General features: G+C 41.7%; 3 protein-coding genes and 1 long non-coding RNA gene across 6 annotated transcripts in view; 1 reads left to right on the forward strand and 3 right to left on the reverse strand.

Annotated features, from left to right (window-relative positions):
* LOC118219848 (hemicentin-1-like) overlaps positions 1-15,973 on the reverse strand; it is a 508,226-nt gene that overhangs the window by 252,353 nt on the left and 239,900 nt on the right. Inside the window, exon 27 of the mRNA XM_035403310.1 lies at positions 9,869-10,159. Within this exon, the coding sequence (XP_035259201.1) occupies positions 9,869-10,159 (291 nt within the window). The remainder of the gene's footprint in view (positions 1-9,868; positions 10,160-15,973) is intronic.
* LOC118219862 (high affinity immunoglobulin gamma Fc receptor I-like) overlaps positions 1-15,973 on the reverse strand; it is a 221,744-nt gene that overhangs the window by 190,339 nt on the left and 15,432 nt on the right. The window contains exon 2 of the mRNA XM_035403353.1: positions 11,984-12,007. Coding sequence (XP_035259244.1) covers positions 11,984-12,007 — 24 coding nt within the window. The remainder of the gene's footprint in view (positions 1-11,983; positions 12,008-15,973) is intronic.
* LOC118219876 (DEAD-box ATP-dependent RNA helicase 27-like) lies at positions 430-6,973 on the reverse strand. 3 transcript variants are annotated; one of them, XM_035403382.1, is made up of 5 exons: positions 6,749-6,929; positions 5,514-5,597; positions 4,736-4,831; positions 4,428-4,525; positions 3,691-3,762 (listed from the first exon to the last, which is right to left on the reverse strand). In XM_035403382.1, exons 1-4 carry the CDS (start codon positions 6,912-6,914, stop codon positions 4,443-4,445), a joined length of 429 nt encoding a protein of 142 aa, XP_035259273.1. In that variant the 5' UTR covers positions 6,915-6,929; the 3' UTR covers positions 3,691-3,762; positions 4,428-4,442. The 3 variants fall into 3 exon arrangements, 2 of the variants coding, with proteins under 2 accessions (XP_035259273.1, XP_035259272.1); XR_004763862.1 differs by lacking the exons at positions 3,691-3,762; positions 4,428-4,525; positions 4,736-4,831; positions 5,514-5,597; positions 6,749-6,929 and adding exons at positions 430-485; positions 614-694; positions 2,282-2,444; positions 2,636-2,693; XM_035403381.1 differs by lacking the exon at positions 3,691-3,762 and having other exon boundaries at positions 3,884-4,525; positions 6,749-6,973.
* LOC118219888 lies at positions 2,314-8,037 on the forward strand. The gene is made up of 3 exons (XR_004763876.1): positions 2,314-2,451; positions 3,664-3,771; positions 7,909-8,037. It is a non-coding gene; the product is annotated as an uncharacterized LOC118219888 (long non-coding RNA).

A 15,973-nucleotide genomic window follows, 5' to 3' on the forward strand; every position in this document is an offset into this window, starting at 1 on the left:
AAGAACACACTTTAAAGTCCATTTAATGAAATACTAATAAAAGCAGACACATGAAATGCATGTTGAACATGTTGCAGAGTCTCAGCTGTTTAGGCTGTATGTAAGCTTGCAGCGAGTTTACTGCATAATATATAAAGTTGAACGTAGGACCTGAAACCAACATACAGCAATGAAAGCAGACTAACTTAGACAAAGACCACAAGTCCAGCTCTGGTGAATCAGAACCTCAGATATATTATACAGATCCTGCACTCTAAAGGCACGACTGCTTCATTCCCAAAACTCACTGAGTGTCCCCATTACTGCACCCTCAATCAGGATTTCCCCTCCTGCAAGCTGAGAAGCATCACATTGAAAAATAATCCTGAGCTCTCAAACGTTCTTCATTTCACATGAGCACACTGATCCAGCTTCTGTGTGAAGGTTTTATTAGTCAACTTCCACATTCTCTTCATTGTATTTGACAGCTGCTTCATTAGACGACCCTGCACATCAACAAACATGTATAAACACAACAGAGGGAGAGAACTGGGAGTGAGAATGAACAGTGTTGCAGCCTGAAATCTGAAACACACGTTGTTTTTAGATGTGTTCCCCTGTAAAATGACATCACCTGGTTTCCTGCACCATTTCACACACAGTATAATGGAGGCCAGCAGGAGAGGAGCAGCTCCCAGACCGAATACCAGTCTACCTGTGGAGAGACACAGAGATGAGGGATATGTGGAGGATATAAACCTGTGCATATACAAGAATATATGGTGTGACAGGGTGGTAATCGGAACCCATAAAGTGAGTGAATTAATCTCTCTTATACTATGGCTACAACTAAAATGCATGGAAAAATTGAAATAAAAAGGTATTTTTAAAAGACATTTCATTAATTACAAAACAAACCCCATTATGTACACATCTGCTACTTCACTAAATGTGGTTTCTTTGGTAATGATAAACCAGTGTTTCTCTTTTCTTATGTATGCAGAGTAGTCTCAGCTATCAGCCATCAAAAATATAAGAAAAGAGAAAAGACATTAAACAATGAAAAACAAAGTTCACAACTATTGTCATAATGCATTTAGAAACTGGTATAGTGGGAAAACAGTCAGCTGTATTCTAATCCACATAACTACGATAGGTTAATATCTCCAAGCTTAATAAATGCTGCACCCCTGACCACAAAAATGTGAAATGTGTTGAAACGGAGATATTTTCTGGATAAAAAAACGCTTTCTATCCGCACATTTAAACTTAGCGATTGGTTTTTTTTTTCTGTGTTCACATCTCACTAGAAACAGCCATTGTTTTCTGGATGCCTTCATTGTTGTTTCCCCGTCTGCAGCAACAGATAATTATTTTCGGAACATTTAATCAACGTCAAGGGTTTCAAATTTGATCACCCGTTGTGTAACCTAATTGGAATATGCGTCACAAAAAAACATCGCAAATCGGGAACATCTGTAAATAATGGTGACTCAGAAAAGACACAGACCCATCCTCTCCCCTGTGTTGGGAATCATAAATTTGGAAGGAAAAAAAACGATTTTTTTCCATGGTCATCGTCAGAACAGCTTCAGGTTGCAATCAAGAGTTTGCTTCTTGAGCACAGACATATTCCGGCCAATGAATATAAACATTGCCTATTGCTGTTCCGTAGGGATACTGTTAGTGACGCTCAAAACATTTTTTATTTGATACAGATATCAATTGCCAACTGTACTCGAATAAGATATTATATTTCATTGTTATATGGCGTGACACGTGGAAGAACCGTTATCCCAGCGAACAGAAAAGATATTTCCTTTCTCGTCGTTACGGGAAACCACTCATCTTTCAATGTGAGTTATTTAGACTACTGCGATAGTCGACAACGGTAACCGTCGGCAGATTTACTGCTAAACCCATCACCCGTATTGTGCGTATCCTTTCTTGTTTCCCACCGTTGCACTCAGTCAGAGATATCACAGGACAGTTCCCAAAACGAATTTCTCGCTGGGATACCAAAACACAAGTTACACTACCACACGTGGACGCATGTAGGCTAAACAAAGGGAAGCAAAGGGTCGGAGAATTGAGATATCCGTGCTGAATGGGGACAAAACGAAAAGGAAGCGGATACTGTTAGATCTGTGCCACCCGTCGCCGGGAATTAGCCGCGAGTGGATGGGAAACATTTCGATTCATTTATCATCAGAATTCGAAGAGCAATTCATTACTCCGTTTATTTTAATATTTCAACTCAAACCGACTTTGAAGTTAGAAAGAGATTCCCAGATGCCCTTACCTCGCCTTTCGCTGAGCCTCCGTCATTGCCGACCACTCCTCACTTGATGGCTTCTCGCTTGCTCACTGACAGGGACACAAAACAGAGCCGTAACCCAGCTCTAAGCCCCCTCCTCTTCTTCTCTTAAAGGGCCACCCGCGCTTCAGTCCATCCGTCACAAAGTCTTCGCGGTAAGGTAAAAATAAAAAGATAGCAAACGGATGAATAAATAAGCAAGTAGGCTAAGGAAGTAAATAAATGTTTCTGCATGGCGTTTGTCCTGTCACTGAGCAGCTGCCTCGCAAACGGTAGCCTATCATCAGATTTAAATTTGTGACGTTTGATGTTGAATGGAAATACGGCTTTTTGGAATACCTGTAAAATACGTTTCTTTTCCAAGGATGCGGTTTCAGTTATGACCCGGGTATGCTTAGCAGCTGTTAATAACTTTTGTATTTTCATTGAAACCCCCCCCCCCCCCCCCCCAAGATATTAAAAATACAAATTCAGTAACGCTATTGCAGGACTTTCATAGAAGTGAAACTGTAGCCTACACCTTCTTTAATTTCCTGTTTCCCAAATTCAAAGAAACTCGTAGGCCTATTATCACAATGACACAGTAAATCACCACATAGCCTACACTAGTTGAGGCGCGTCATTGCTGTGGCGGGATAAAACATCAACGCAGCTGGCTAAGACAGGCTGCCGTCACCTGATTATCCAGGTCAGGCGCTGTTGTGGTAGAAATTTGTGATTGCTTCGGATTAACGGAATGGATGGTTAGATGAACAGGACATGGGTGGATGGATGTATGGATAGTGATGGCATAAGAAGGGAAGACCAAAGGACGGTTTCGTATTGTTATATGTTTATGAACGTTTGCAATTAGCGCTCTCTGCAGGCGGACTGTGTAGAGTCCCTTGCACTCAAGTGGGGTTTGGCCGATCCGGGCTTGGCCGGGCGAAGCAGCACTCCTGTCCGTCCATGCCTGGCACCAGCACTGTCAGGATGTCATGCCAGTCCGCGGAGCACGTCACCGTGCTGGAATTCTGTGTTCTATCCGGATGAATCACGCGGCCAGCCCAAAGAACCGCAGATATTTTCTGAGTTCACTGTAAAGCGTATCTGTGACAGCGTCTCTGCGTAAAGTGCTTTACAATTGCGGAAAAAACTTTATTTAATTGAAAGATAAATCAATTAAATCAAGACCAGGCGATGCAAGCTTGGAGTTCCTCTAGGAATGAGTTGACTTATTCTTTTTATTTTCTCTTACCGAAATGTTCTCTTGGTTCTGGAAACCTCTGCATAGGTGTGTTTGTGTATTTTTTCTGTTTTCTCGTTCAGTTGGTGATATTTCGGAAAAGCACACACTCTCCGCTAAAACACATGATTCTTCTTTGCAGGCCGCCAGGAGTCAGAGAACAACTTTTACCGGGGTTGTGCATGCAGGCTGTAGTCACCCAGTTGGCCAGAAGGGGTCACTGGTGAGCACCGAGACGCTCCTAGAACGGGTAATGTGATTTACTCATTTATTTTGGTTCATTGAGGTATCTAATTCTTTTGCGTTGCATCGTATCTGTAATCTCTCTCATTTTTTTATCATCTGCGATTGTTCAACTGAAAGCCTTTTTTCATATTTTTATTTATGGCTATCTAGAATCACTTTGAAAGTAGTCTTGAAATAATTTGATTTACTGTTTTCAGCATTTTTAATTAAAAGAAACCATATAACCCCTCCGGGATTCACTTTCAGATAATACTGATGTACATCTATTACAGGTCTATGGGTTAATAAAATACCGTGAAAGCAGATGCATGTTGAAATAAGGAGCGGATAATTCTTCTGTGTTGAATAAAGACCCAGACCCATATTCATAAAGTATCTTGTAGTGGGAGCACTGATCTAAGACCATGTTTCCACTGTCAAAATCCTAATCTTATCCACTATAAACTAAAAGTCAAAAGCAGTCCTATTATGGCATACTTCATGAATATGAATCTAAGCTTTGATACAATATTTTATAGTCAGTAAAAAATAAAGTAAAAACACATTCAGCAATATTTGAAATGGGGAGGGGAAATGCTGATCTGTACTGTGCTGTACTGATCCTCAAGGTCAGGCATCTATAGGAGAATGCAGCGCTTTATAACCAGCATGAAGTAAAACCTGGTCTGGAGGAAGCTATAAAGGCGGAGGATCAGGGAGCCAGTGTTGCTCTCTTTGTCCAGTCCTGACTGTGGAATACAGCACGTCTGCGTCGCCATCTGCAGGGGGAGGCAGAGAGCTGAGATCAAACCTGTAGCGCAGCATAGAGAATGATTTTGCTTGTGTCTACTTTCAAGATGAGGCTTTAAGGGTTCAGTGTTAATTCAACCACAACGTGTGTATTTCAGTCCACAGGGGGATTAAAATGTGCTCTCGTCAATGTACAATGTTTATTTTTCTGTGACAGGTAAAGTCAGTATCAATCTTACTTGCGGTGTTCTTCTCCTTCTTCTTCTTCTTCTTCTTCTTCTTCTGGTCCTCCAAGGCCAGGGTTGAATAAACAACATCATTACCACCTTCAGCTTCTTGGACATTAGAGGTTGAGAGAGAGAGAGAGAGAGAGAGAGAGAGAGAGTTTATGCCTTCATAAATGCACTTGCAAAATGACAAAATAAAATAATTTCATAGGATATAAACTACAATACACTATTTTGCCTTCAATGAACAGATAGAGACAGTCTTCTCTCACATTCCTCTTCATCTTCTGTTTATCCAGGTCCACAGTTGAGTAAACTGCACTCTTGTCAATGTACAGAGTACAGCTGGCATTGTCGTGCAATGGTTAATGAACTGGGGGCTTATGCTCCAACAGTCGCTGGTTTGATTCCTAGATGGAACCCTTGAGCAAGTCACCTGGAGTGGAGCTGCTTCAGTAAATATTCAGCCGTATAAACAAGTGCCGTGTTTAAAAAAGCAGCTACGTACGTTGCTCTGGATGAGATAATTCACTAAATGCCTGCAATGCAATGTAAAATGTGCACTGTGATTTGACTTAAGGCCAGCCATTTTGCTGTATGCTGGTGACAATTGGTACCCTATGGGAAGCTGATAGATTACAATAATTTCAGTACTGAATTGAGGAGACCTGACTGATTTACCCATGCTGGTTGTCAGCTATAAGGTCTGTAATTTGCTGTGAATACATTATTCTTTTTTAAAATATAGTTTATTTTTCTGTGATACAGGGAAAGTCAGTGCTAATCTTACTCTCAGTGTTCTTCTCCTTCTTCTTCTTCTTCTGGTCCTCCAAGGCCAGGGTTGAATAAACAACGTCATTACCACCTTCAGCATCTTGGACATTTGAGATTGAGAGAGAAAGAGAGAGAGAATGACAGACAGAGAGAGAGACAGATACAGAGAGAGAAAGAGAGAAATGAGCATTTATGCCTTCATGAATACACTTTCAAAATCAGAAAAAAAATAACATTGCATATAAGCTACAATACATTTTTTTTTTTAAATCCATTTTTATGTTCACAGAACAGGTAGACAATCTTCTGTATGTGGATTCCCACACAGTGCATTCTACTGTCACAGTATATTAACACAGTGCATTAGCACAGTACATTAATACGGTGCATTAACATAGCTCATTAACACAGTACATTAACACAGTGCATTTACACAGTACATTAACGCAGTACATTAACAGAGTACATTAACACAGTGCATTAACACAATACATTGAGTGTAAGTCTCTGTATAAGAGTGACTGCTAAATGCCTGTAATGTAAAGTAATTAACAGGTATTCAGCAGCCTCTCTTACGCAGAGCAGTTTTTTCTGTTTAATCCATTTGTACAGCTGGATAATTTCACTAAAGTTCAAGCACCTTGCACAAGCTGGGAGTCGAAACCACAGCCTTTCAACTGAAAGCCTGTCACATCAGTTTGTAGGATATCTGGTTCAGTTGTATACCCAGTACTTGTTAATGGAATGCAGTGAGCATTCCCTGTACTGTCTGATATCTCTAGTGACTGTTGAATGCCGTAAATCACAGAGCATCTGCTTCATGGGCGTTGGGGTGGGGTGTTTTACAGCAGAAAAGTGAACGTAAGACTGAGCAGCCTGCAGCCAGTGATCTGTCTCATTTATTCAAATATAGCAAAGCCCAGTTCCTTAAAATTTGTACCTCACTGCCACCAAAAAAATTAATAAAAATGCCGTTGCATTACATTCAGGCCATTTGGAGGATGCTCTTTGGTAGAATGACTTAACTCAATTTACCCACAACTGACATTTTACTGATGCAACTCAGATTAATTAGTTTGCACAAGGGCATAGCTCAAACCTACAACCACGGAGTCATAAGGTCAGTGTCTTACACATTACGCTACCCTGCCAGCCCTATGCAGGCAAAATCAATCCTCCAGTGATAACACCATGAAAACCTGTTCTTTTACATTTAACATTACAGGCATTTAGCAGGTGCCTTGTTCTTACTCTGAGTGTTCTTCTCCTTCCGCTTCTTTTTCTTCTGGTCCTCCAAGGCCACGATTGAGTAAACGACATTGTCACAACCTTCAGCTTCTTGGACGTCAGAGATTGAGATAGAGAGAGAGAGAGAGAGAATGCACTGATAAAATGTAAAACAATATATGCATTTCATAGGAATATAAGCTAAAAATGCATTATTCTGTTTTAAATAAGCAGAGAGATAAAACAATGTTTTACTGGGGGTGTTCTGAGCAAACCACATCCTCATGGCCCCCAGCTTCTGAGAAAGCAATCGAGCGAATGAGGAAGAGCAAAGTTTTATCTTTGACGCATTCAGTAACAGTGACAGAACTGGAATTCTACAGGAGAAATTCAGTTGAAACACCTAATTCAAGGGCATAGCAGACATGAACAATTTGAGAATCGAACCTGTAGCCTTTGGGTTACAGGGCGAGTGCTCAAACCATTAAACTAGCCTGCCGGCCACATTGTGTCACAGATGCTAAACTAATTGTGGTCTTCAAAACAAAGCCAAATGAGCCCAAATGTGTAGATATTACTTTAATTATGAAACTATGGGAGGATTTAAACACATTTTAAATTCAATGATCGAGAGATTGGCAGGAGTGAAAGCCAGCATGCATAAAGGGGCTTCAGAACCCAGAGAAAGTGAAAATCTTTTACCGATTTAACTCATGCCTGTCAGAGAGAAAAGACTGCATCTGTGCCCCACACTCAAACCAATGGCATTATTATTTAATGAGTGACTGTGATTTCTAATGCTTGAAAATACAAATATATTCTTGTCCCCTGCAATTCTTCTCCACTTCATTCAGATGCAACAATTCCAGGACGCTTGAATAACAGCAACGCAATTCTGTATTTTTTAGAACTAACTTCTAATGCTGTAGCAATAAATCGATATCCCAGTGTAAAACGCATTCTTCATTCTTGTTATCAAGAGAATGCCCAACATTCAGCATGTATCAGATATGTTATTTATTTATTATTCCTGTGAGGATCTGAGACGATTTTTAAGTATTTTCACTCGTGTACTGGTCTCTAAGTGTGTCTCCCTGTTCTCACAGAGCAGCAGGTCTAGGGCAGAGCGATGACTCACCTTTCCTTTTCTTCTTCTGATTGGTCACATTGGCCTGAGAATGCAGGGGCTCACAGCTGGGTCCAGCAGCCTGGCTCAAACCTGAAAGGGCAGAGAGGAGGAGAGAAGAGGAGAGAAGAGGAGAGAAGAGGAGATGAGAGGAGAGAAGAGAAGAGAAGAGAAGAGAAGAGAAGAGAAGAGAAGACAAGAGAAGAAGAGAAGTAGAGAGGGGAGAGGAGAGAAGAGAGAAAAGAAGAGAAGAGAGAAAAAGCAGAGAGATGTATTGGGGGAGAGAGATAAAGAGTGGAACACATTCAGGCACTCTGCCTGACTGTTACAGGTGCCCAGATTTTCACATGGTAAACTCCATTGCTCTGGACAGGGAATGAGAGACAGTGCTTTCACTGTCTTTGAGTATCTAATGCCCCCCTCAGTGAAAAGGGACAGAATCACCATCCATAAAGATACTGACCTGTTGCCTGATCCACAGTGTAGGGCTGGGTCCCTACAGCTGCACTGGCCTGAGTGTGCACAGAGGAACTAGAGAGAGGACAGAGAGACAGAGAGAGAGAGAGAGAGATAGAGAGAGAGAGAGGATAAGGTACAGAGAGAGTGGAAGAGCAATATGGTAGTTGGAGGATGAGAAAGAAAGAAAGGGACATTTGAATCAGGGTATAAAATGGTAGGTTTTCCTGTGCTAATGGTAGCTCACGTATGGCCGTGACTTACTCTGAGCGGGACCAGGCCAGGCATGGTAAACCTGTAGAGCAGACAGACACCGAGAGACAGGTGAGTAAGAAGGGGGTTAGCACTAGTAGCGTATCTAGTTACAGGTGTACCGTGGGCTAAGGGCAAGGGGGGAGGGGCGTGGGAGTATGAACCTTTGTTTGTTCGGGTGAGCTAATGAAAAACTGGGTGGTTCTCGGGCACAGCGTGTCACAGCCAGATGTAAGCAGGCAAGCACTGTGGGGACTGTATGTATTTGAAGATACATCAAAAATAAACCTGTCTGTATGTATGTACTGTGCACACACACACATTGTAGGCACAGATTAATGAACAAATTCATCTGAAACGTTCAGTTAGGCAGCATGACAATCTCACCTTTGTTCCTGCGGTGTTTCTGGAAGAGAATGAAAATCAGGGCTAAAACAATCAGACAGAATCCAACTCCAAGTGCGATGGGCAGAATCACTGATGTGCCTAATTAACGAGAAAAAGAAGCGAGAATGTCCTGTAACTCTGCCTCCTCTCTGTGCCTCATAGTCTGTCAGTGCTGGTGAAAAATGTTTGTATTTTTAGCATATGACTATAACCCCCCCCCCCCCCCCCACACACACACACACACACACACAACCAACCACTCATGGACGCATGCACACACCAAAAATGGAGCATCGCGTAGTTCTGGCAGGTCACGAGAGTCAAGCGCTCCGGCTGAATCAGCTGATGGCTCAGCTGAGTGATGTTCGCCTATCACAGTACATTCACTAACAGGGCGGTCTACTTAAACATCCTCCCTCTACTCATTCGGCTGCTCCTCCTGCATGCAAGCGCTGCACGTTGCTTCGTAAATCCCCTCCACCACCCCAGCTCCATCCCCATGCGTCAAGAATTTGCATTCTCCATTCCTATGTGTTAAGAAGTTGTATTGCTCCATCCTTATGTGTTAAGAAATTGCATTTGCTCCATTAATATGTGTTAAAAACTGCTTTGCTGCTGGATCTGTTCTGTGTGTACCCCTCTAGGGGGGGTTTGGCTGCTGGCCTCCCGGCTTTATCCACGCGGGCTGCGTGGTTGGCGGGAGAGCTCCAGAACAGAGCCATACCGCCAAACATAACTGTATTGCCTTTATTGTCAATAAAGTTCTACTTGATGACAGTGGTCCTGACAGAAACACATATATGGTATTGACAGTATAAATTTATTAAACAGCATAAACCTATATACACTACGTTGCTATTCAATTAAAGTTGTAGGATATGACACAAGACATCCTTAATGACACCACTGAATGGCTCAATTACCTGCAACAGTCAGAGTGATGGAGTCGCTGCGCTGTGATGTCACTTTTCTCCCCTCCAGCCTCCCCTCACACCAGTACTGCCCCTGGTCAGACCCAGCAGCTCCAGGGATGGTGAGTCTGTTACCAGTTACACTGTGACCAGCAGTCTGAGACACAGCCATCTGGGTCTGGTCTTTGTACCAGGAATATATCCAGTTGCTGTAGGAGTCCACCTCACACCTCAGGGTGACGGTCTCTCCATTGTACAGTGGGCGCCATTTTGGCTCTACAGTCAGAGTGGCTTTAGGCAGGGCTGTGGAAAGGAAACAGACTGGGTCACAGATCTGTTGTCATGCCAGTATTTTTATGACTATGGAAAAAACTAATCACCCTAAATGAAGGACAAAAACCAGGGCAGCTGCATTCCTATTTTCAATGATATTAAGAGAAGATATTCAAAAATCAGAAATGAAAAAGCTCTAATCCTGATCGTAATGGTACAAGAAATAAACTAAGGAACAGGACCCCAGAATCATCACAGCAGTTGGACCCAGTGCATTATGGGAATGTGCCAATTTTGCACACTGAATAATGCCTGTCAGTACTCACCACTCACCTGATGCCTGTATGTGGGTGGGGTAACTATACTCTGTGTAACAGACTGGGTCTCCCCCCTGTGTGTGTAAGAGGAGCAGCACTGAGGGTGTACAAGCCTTTAGATGTTCTGGAAATATGGGCAATGTCATGTGATTCAATACCTTTTTACCAGTAATATTCCCAGCCAGCTGAAGTCATTGTAACCTTACAAGAGAGACTGACATGTTCTCTTGCATATAACTGCCTGAGTGGAGAGACAGTCAGGACAAGCGGGCGTATCTCTATAACAGAGAGAACAGACTGAATCTCTCCCCCAGGTTCCTAATAATGGCATAATCAAACACATAGTGCAAACTGGCTTTAATCTGTGATACAGTAGAACATGGTTCGCTTATCCATGTACTGGGAAAGCATGTGACTATCTCAGAATGGGTGTGGGCGAGGCTGTGAAGACGGACAGACTGTGTCACAGCTCTAACCCCTCATTACATTACACTACATTACAGGCATTAGCAGATGCTCCTACCCAGAGCAATTTACACAACTTGTATATACAAATTTGCTAGTGGAGTGTAGACATGACTACAGAGGGACAGGCATGCTCTGATTGGGGTTGAGACAAAGAGCTAAAGCAGTAGGTTCTCTCATTCTATCATAACAGATAGAAAAGGCTACATTCAATGGATTAAAACATACAGGTGCAAAAATATTAACAATACAAACAGTGTGACAGTCAGAAACTCAACCCAATTGGTGGTATTCCCAGCCCATTTAAGTGAAAATAAGTTAAATTTATATTTGCCTGTAATAAATGAACTGGTACGGGAAGCACAATGTGCACTGGGGAAGATTGAATAAATGTGTTAAATATGGTCTCTCTGTGGGACGAGTGAGACCACCAGTGTTCAGCTGCTGACCAGTTGTGACTCACCTGACACGTTCAGTCTGACAGGATCACTCGTGGATTCAGCGGAACACGTGTATTCACCACTGTGGGCTTCAGTAACAGGTGTGATGGTGTAGATGTTTTCTTGGGATTCGTGCTTTAACACAACAATATTCGATTCATTTCTGTACCACATGAATCCGTGATGTCTGTATGGCCGTCCCGAACACCTGAGAGTGACGGTCTCTCCAGTGAAGAACAGGGGCCAGTTAGGCTGCAGAGTCAATACATCCTTTGGGCTCCCTGTACAAACAGTGCATGCACTACGTCAGTACATGTGTTTAAATACTCATGACATGTTTATAGTGACTGATTAATGCTGTGGCTTCATTATTTTAGAAGAGTAAAGAACTGCTTCTGTTTGTGATCTCTGTATCACCCCCTACTGTAGGACATGCCTCGAGTCTCACAGAATAATATTTCTACATTACCGTCAAATTAATCACGTCATAATGCTGTGAGACAGATTTTTTGTGAAGCAGTACATTCTGTTATCAATCGTAAGTTTCACCAAACTGTCTGAATAAGGTTTTTCTCTGATAAATTATCAGGTAACAAAAGGTGGGGCTTGTTTTAAAATCTAGTAACACTCACCCAGTCTTGTCATTAGACTCAGCACTGTAAAAAAAAAAAGACAGTTATCATTGACATCATCATCGAAATGGCGAAAGAAATGCAATAAGTGCAAGAAAAATACAAAACTATAAATATGTTCCAAATAAAGTCTAAATACATCCCCATCATTTGATTTCAAGCTGTTTGATTTCAAGATGTCATTCATGCAGTACTTTGGAAGTTGGGTAAACTCAGGTCCAACAGTCAGTGTTTGAGTTCGGCAATGATCAGTTTGAATGGAAAGTATATCTGTTTGTCTGAACATATTTGAAGCCTTTACATGTTCTGTGCAAAAATACACTGAGTTTTGGTTAAAAAGCCAGTTACATATCACCTCTGTCATATTAGTAAGTGCAATTATTTTACCTTTTATCATGTAATTTTTTGTTTTATTATTTTATTTGTAGCACAATATGCTACAGTGGCACATTTTGCGATTATTTATATATTTTTATTTTACTGCTAGAGTGTATTGATGCACACCAACCTTTTTATTCTAATTGCAAATTGCTGCTTGTACATATTTTTTGTATGTACAACCCCACCTGCCAAGGGACTACTGATGAAATTTAGTTATCAAGCTAGTTCTGGGGCAGTTACTAACTGTCCAATGTCTCATTTAAAAAACAGATAAATAAAATAGTATTTCTTCTTTCACAAAAAATTGTTAGTGATCATTCAAGGTATGTTATCTTCTGAAGCAAAAGCATACTTCTTCACTCATACTTTTCTTCTTTTCCCATAACGCAGGTCATTCCAATGCAGCCCATATGTTGTACAGCATTTTAGTATTAGTGAGGTCAAATTATACTTATTAATTTAAGCATAACTTAACAAATGTGTTGTTGTTGTTTTTTTTTTTCAATCATATGCAAATTTCACCACAAAAACATACTTGTCTGTTAAAAACCTTTACATTAAAAAACTGATTCGGTAGTACTCACAGATCAATGTGACCCCTCTGTTTGCCGGCATGATTCAAGAGGAAGTTTAGTGCTTCAACTTCAGTGATCAAAAGGGCGATAAAAAAGAAACCCCTGTGCTATTATACATACTGTACAGCACCTCTAATGCATTCTTTTCTTATCTGCTTGTGTGGACAGCAAGTTGTGAAAAAATTCTCACAGATGCCTTCTACTTCATCACTGCTTTACCTTCCGCTTTTCTGTAACTAAAATCAACTAAATTTAAATATGTATCTGTAGAAGGTCACTCTTACATTTCCTGTCTACTGACAAAAAGCCACCAACAACAGAAGCCAGAAAACCCACAGGCACTCACAGTGCCAAACAGAGAATAAACTATCCAAACTTGTATATGAGTTGTGTAGGCTACATACAACTGTAAGTACCTGTATGAGTTCTACTGCAGTTGATGACAGATGAATCCTGTGAAGAGTTGTGAAGGAGAACCCTAAAACTACGGTCAGTGATGTCACCAGCAGTCTCCAGAGGGCAGGGGTGAAAATATAGCAAGCTGCCAAATGCAGAAGACTCTGAGAGCAGAATTATAGAGGCGAAACAGCAAAATGCAAAACCTCACATCAACGTCAAGAATCTAAAGGCCAGATTAGAATTTGCCAAAAAATACAAAGACAAGCCTGAAGAGTTTGGAAGCAGTCTCATGAACAGATGAGACAAAAAAAAATAAAAAAAATAAAAACCAAAGCAATGGAAAGCTGAAAGTGTGGAGGAAAGAACTTCTGCTTTTTAATTTTAATTTTTTTTTTTACTTTTACAAAGCTGAAATAAGGGGGACTCAACACAAAGAAAGCAGTTTCTGTGAAATGGTCACACACATACCATGATATTAAATGCTGACTGTACTTTTGTCTCATATTCACATCCATTTACCACAGAGCAACAATAACCAATTTCCCTCTACCATTATAACACTTTTGGGGGGTTCTGATTGTGACAGCAAAAATAAGGAAGTAGGTCCTGCACAGCAAACCAGCTTCATGTTCTCTTCTCTTCTTTTTTATAAACTAAAGAAAAAGTGCAGAACTCCACTTGTTATCACAGGGAATCAGAGAGACTTTAGGGCAGCACCTTGCTTAAATGCACTGGTCCTCTGTGAAATGAAACACTGCATGGACTAAAATACCTGACTGTGCCAGAGCTGACTGTGAATGTTGGTCCCGCAGAGCAGCTCACAATTGGCTAGAGTGAAGCCCTGGGTGCATGTGATTGGCTACTGTGCTGTCCAGAGGCTGTAGTGTGGTCCACAGAAAGGTGGCTTCAGTTTGTGAGGAGGACCGTCCCATCACAACATAGCAGCTCCTCTGATCTCCTTTGAACTTACAGTGCATGTCCCTCTGACATTTACTTGAAAATAGAAGCTATTGTAAAATCATTTGGCCAGCAGGTGGGGGCCTTGAGCAATAAAATAATACATAGAGTTTTTTTAAACAAATTAATAAATAAATACTTCACTAATTTGGCTCCTGCCTAATCTTTAGGGTACGCTCTACTATACAAAATTTTCTACTATCCAGCACCATGGATTCCCTGATGGTGATGGAGAGTAGAGGTTCTACTATAATGAACTCTGCAAAAACAATGCCCAACAATGCCCAGTCAAAGCCCAACATCTGGCCACCATGCTCCGTCAGCTCAGAGAGTCTAACTGGCTCCAGCCTTCTTGCATATGCGGACTTCATGGCTGCTTGGCCACAGAATCATTTGTGTTCTGTCTGTTTCTCCAGGCTTGGGAGCTGATTGGCTGCAGCAGAAGAGTTGTGTTAAGTCATAGCTAAGGACCACTATGTGGGAAACTGAAGAGCAAATAGATAGAGGGCGCGGAGTTACTGCACTCTGAGCTCTGAATAAACTAAAGACTTCTCAGGAAACTGCTGCACTTCCTGTTCCAACTTCCCACAGCGCCTCCAGCCTGGTCCGCGGTTTTGCCAACGTCGTTGTACACTCTGGCTTCCAGGCTATGGCTTCTCCCCCCGTCTGCCGCCAGATAAGCCCCTCGTCCAGGTTACAAGCACGACCAATCACATCACGGACACCACACAAAAGTACTGTACCAAAGGTTAAAAGTATTTTGAGACACAATACAGACTTGGCCACCAAGAATAAACCAAAATATAATTAACTGGCACACAAGGAATCTCCACCCCGTCCCACCCCCCTGGGGGAATCTCTTTATCCTCATCGATCCTACATGCCCCTTTAATTTCATACCCATTCTGCTCAACTAATTCTCTCAATGAACACCAGAGATCTCCCACCTCTCTGGCAGTCTACAAATGATTCTGTTCTGCCATCAGCATTCCACATGTGCGCCCAACCCCCATTACACCCGTAGTTCCGGCCAAATAAATTTAGGAGACAGTGCTACTCCTGACGTACAAACACTCGTTTATATCGTGGCATTTCTGTTCACCTGCTGAAAGGCAGAACCGATGAACAGAAGTCTGGTAATGTCACAGAGAAAGACTGGCATTTCCCCACATTCACTGAATGGGATTTTAGTGGGAGTTTACTGACATCTAGTGGTGAAAATATGCAAGCATTTCACAATACAGACACTCACCTGCCAGCATCTACCATTGCCAGATATAATGCATATGAATGTTGCTCCAACTACCCCAATCTCACTTCACACTCTGTTTCCCCAATATCCAATTACCTATGTGCTCACCTAATCCATTTTCAAAATTTAAAAATCTTCATTTCATCAGACAGTCAAGTGAGAACTAAATTCTCTTTTGTTGTGACAGCTTGGGGAATTAATGTATGTGGGGAAGTGAAGGTGTTCTGTAACCTCTCAGATGTAGGGGATGTGCTGGTGGTCAGATGTTCATGATGCCTCGACCTGCAGGTGAGATGAACACCTGTGACCAATGACCATTCCACCACTGTCTGTGTAAATGTGTGGCCTTTGCCTTGTAACTACACCCTCCTACAAGACAGAAACAGAAGGTATGAGAGCAAGGGGAGGCCACTAAATAAACAAATG

This window comes from Anguilla anguilla, chromosome 2, assembly GCF_013347855.1.
Source record: "Anguilla anguilla isolate fAngAng1 chromosome 2, fAngAng1.pri, whole genome shotgun sequence".
Taxonomy (NCBI): domain Eukaryota; kingdom Metazoa; phylum Chordata; class Actinopteri; order Anguilliformes; family Anguillidae; genus Anguilla; species Anguilla anguilla.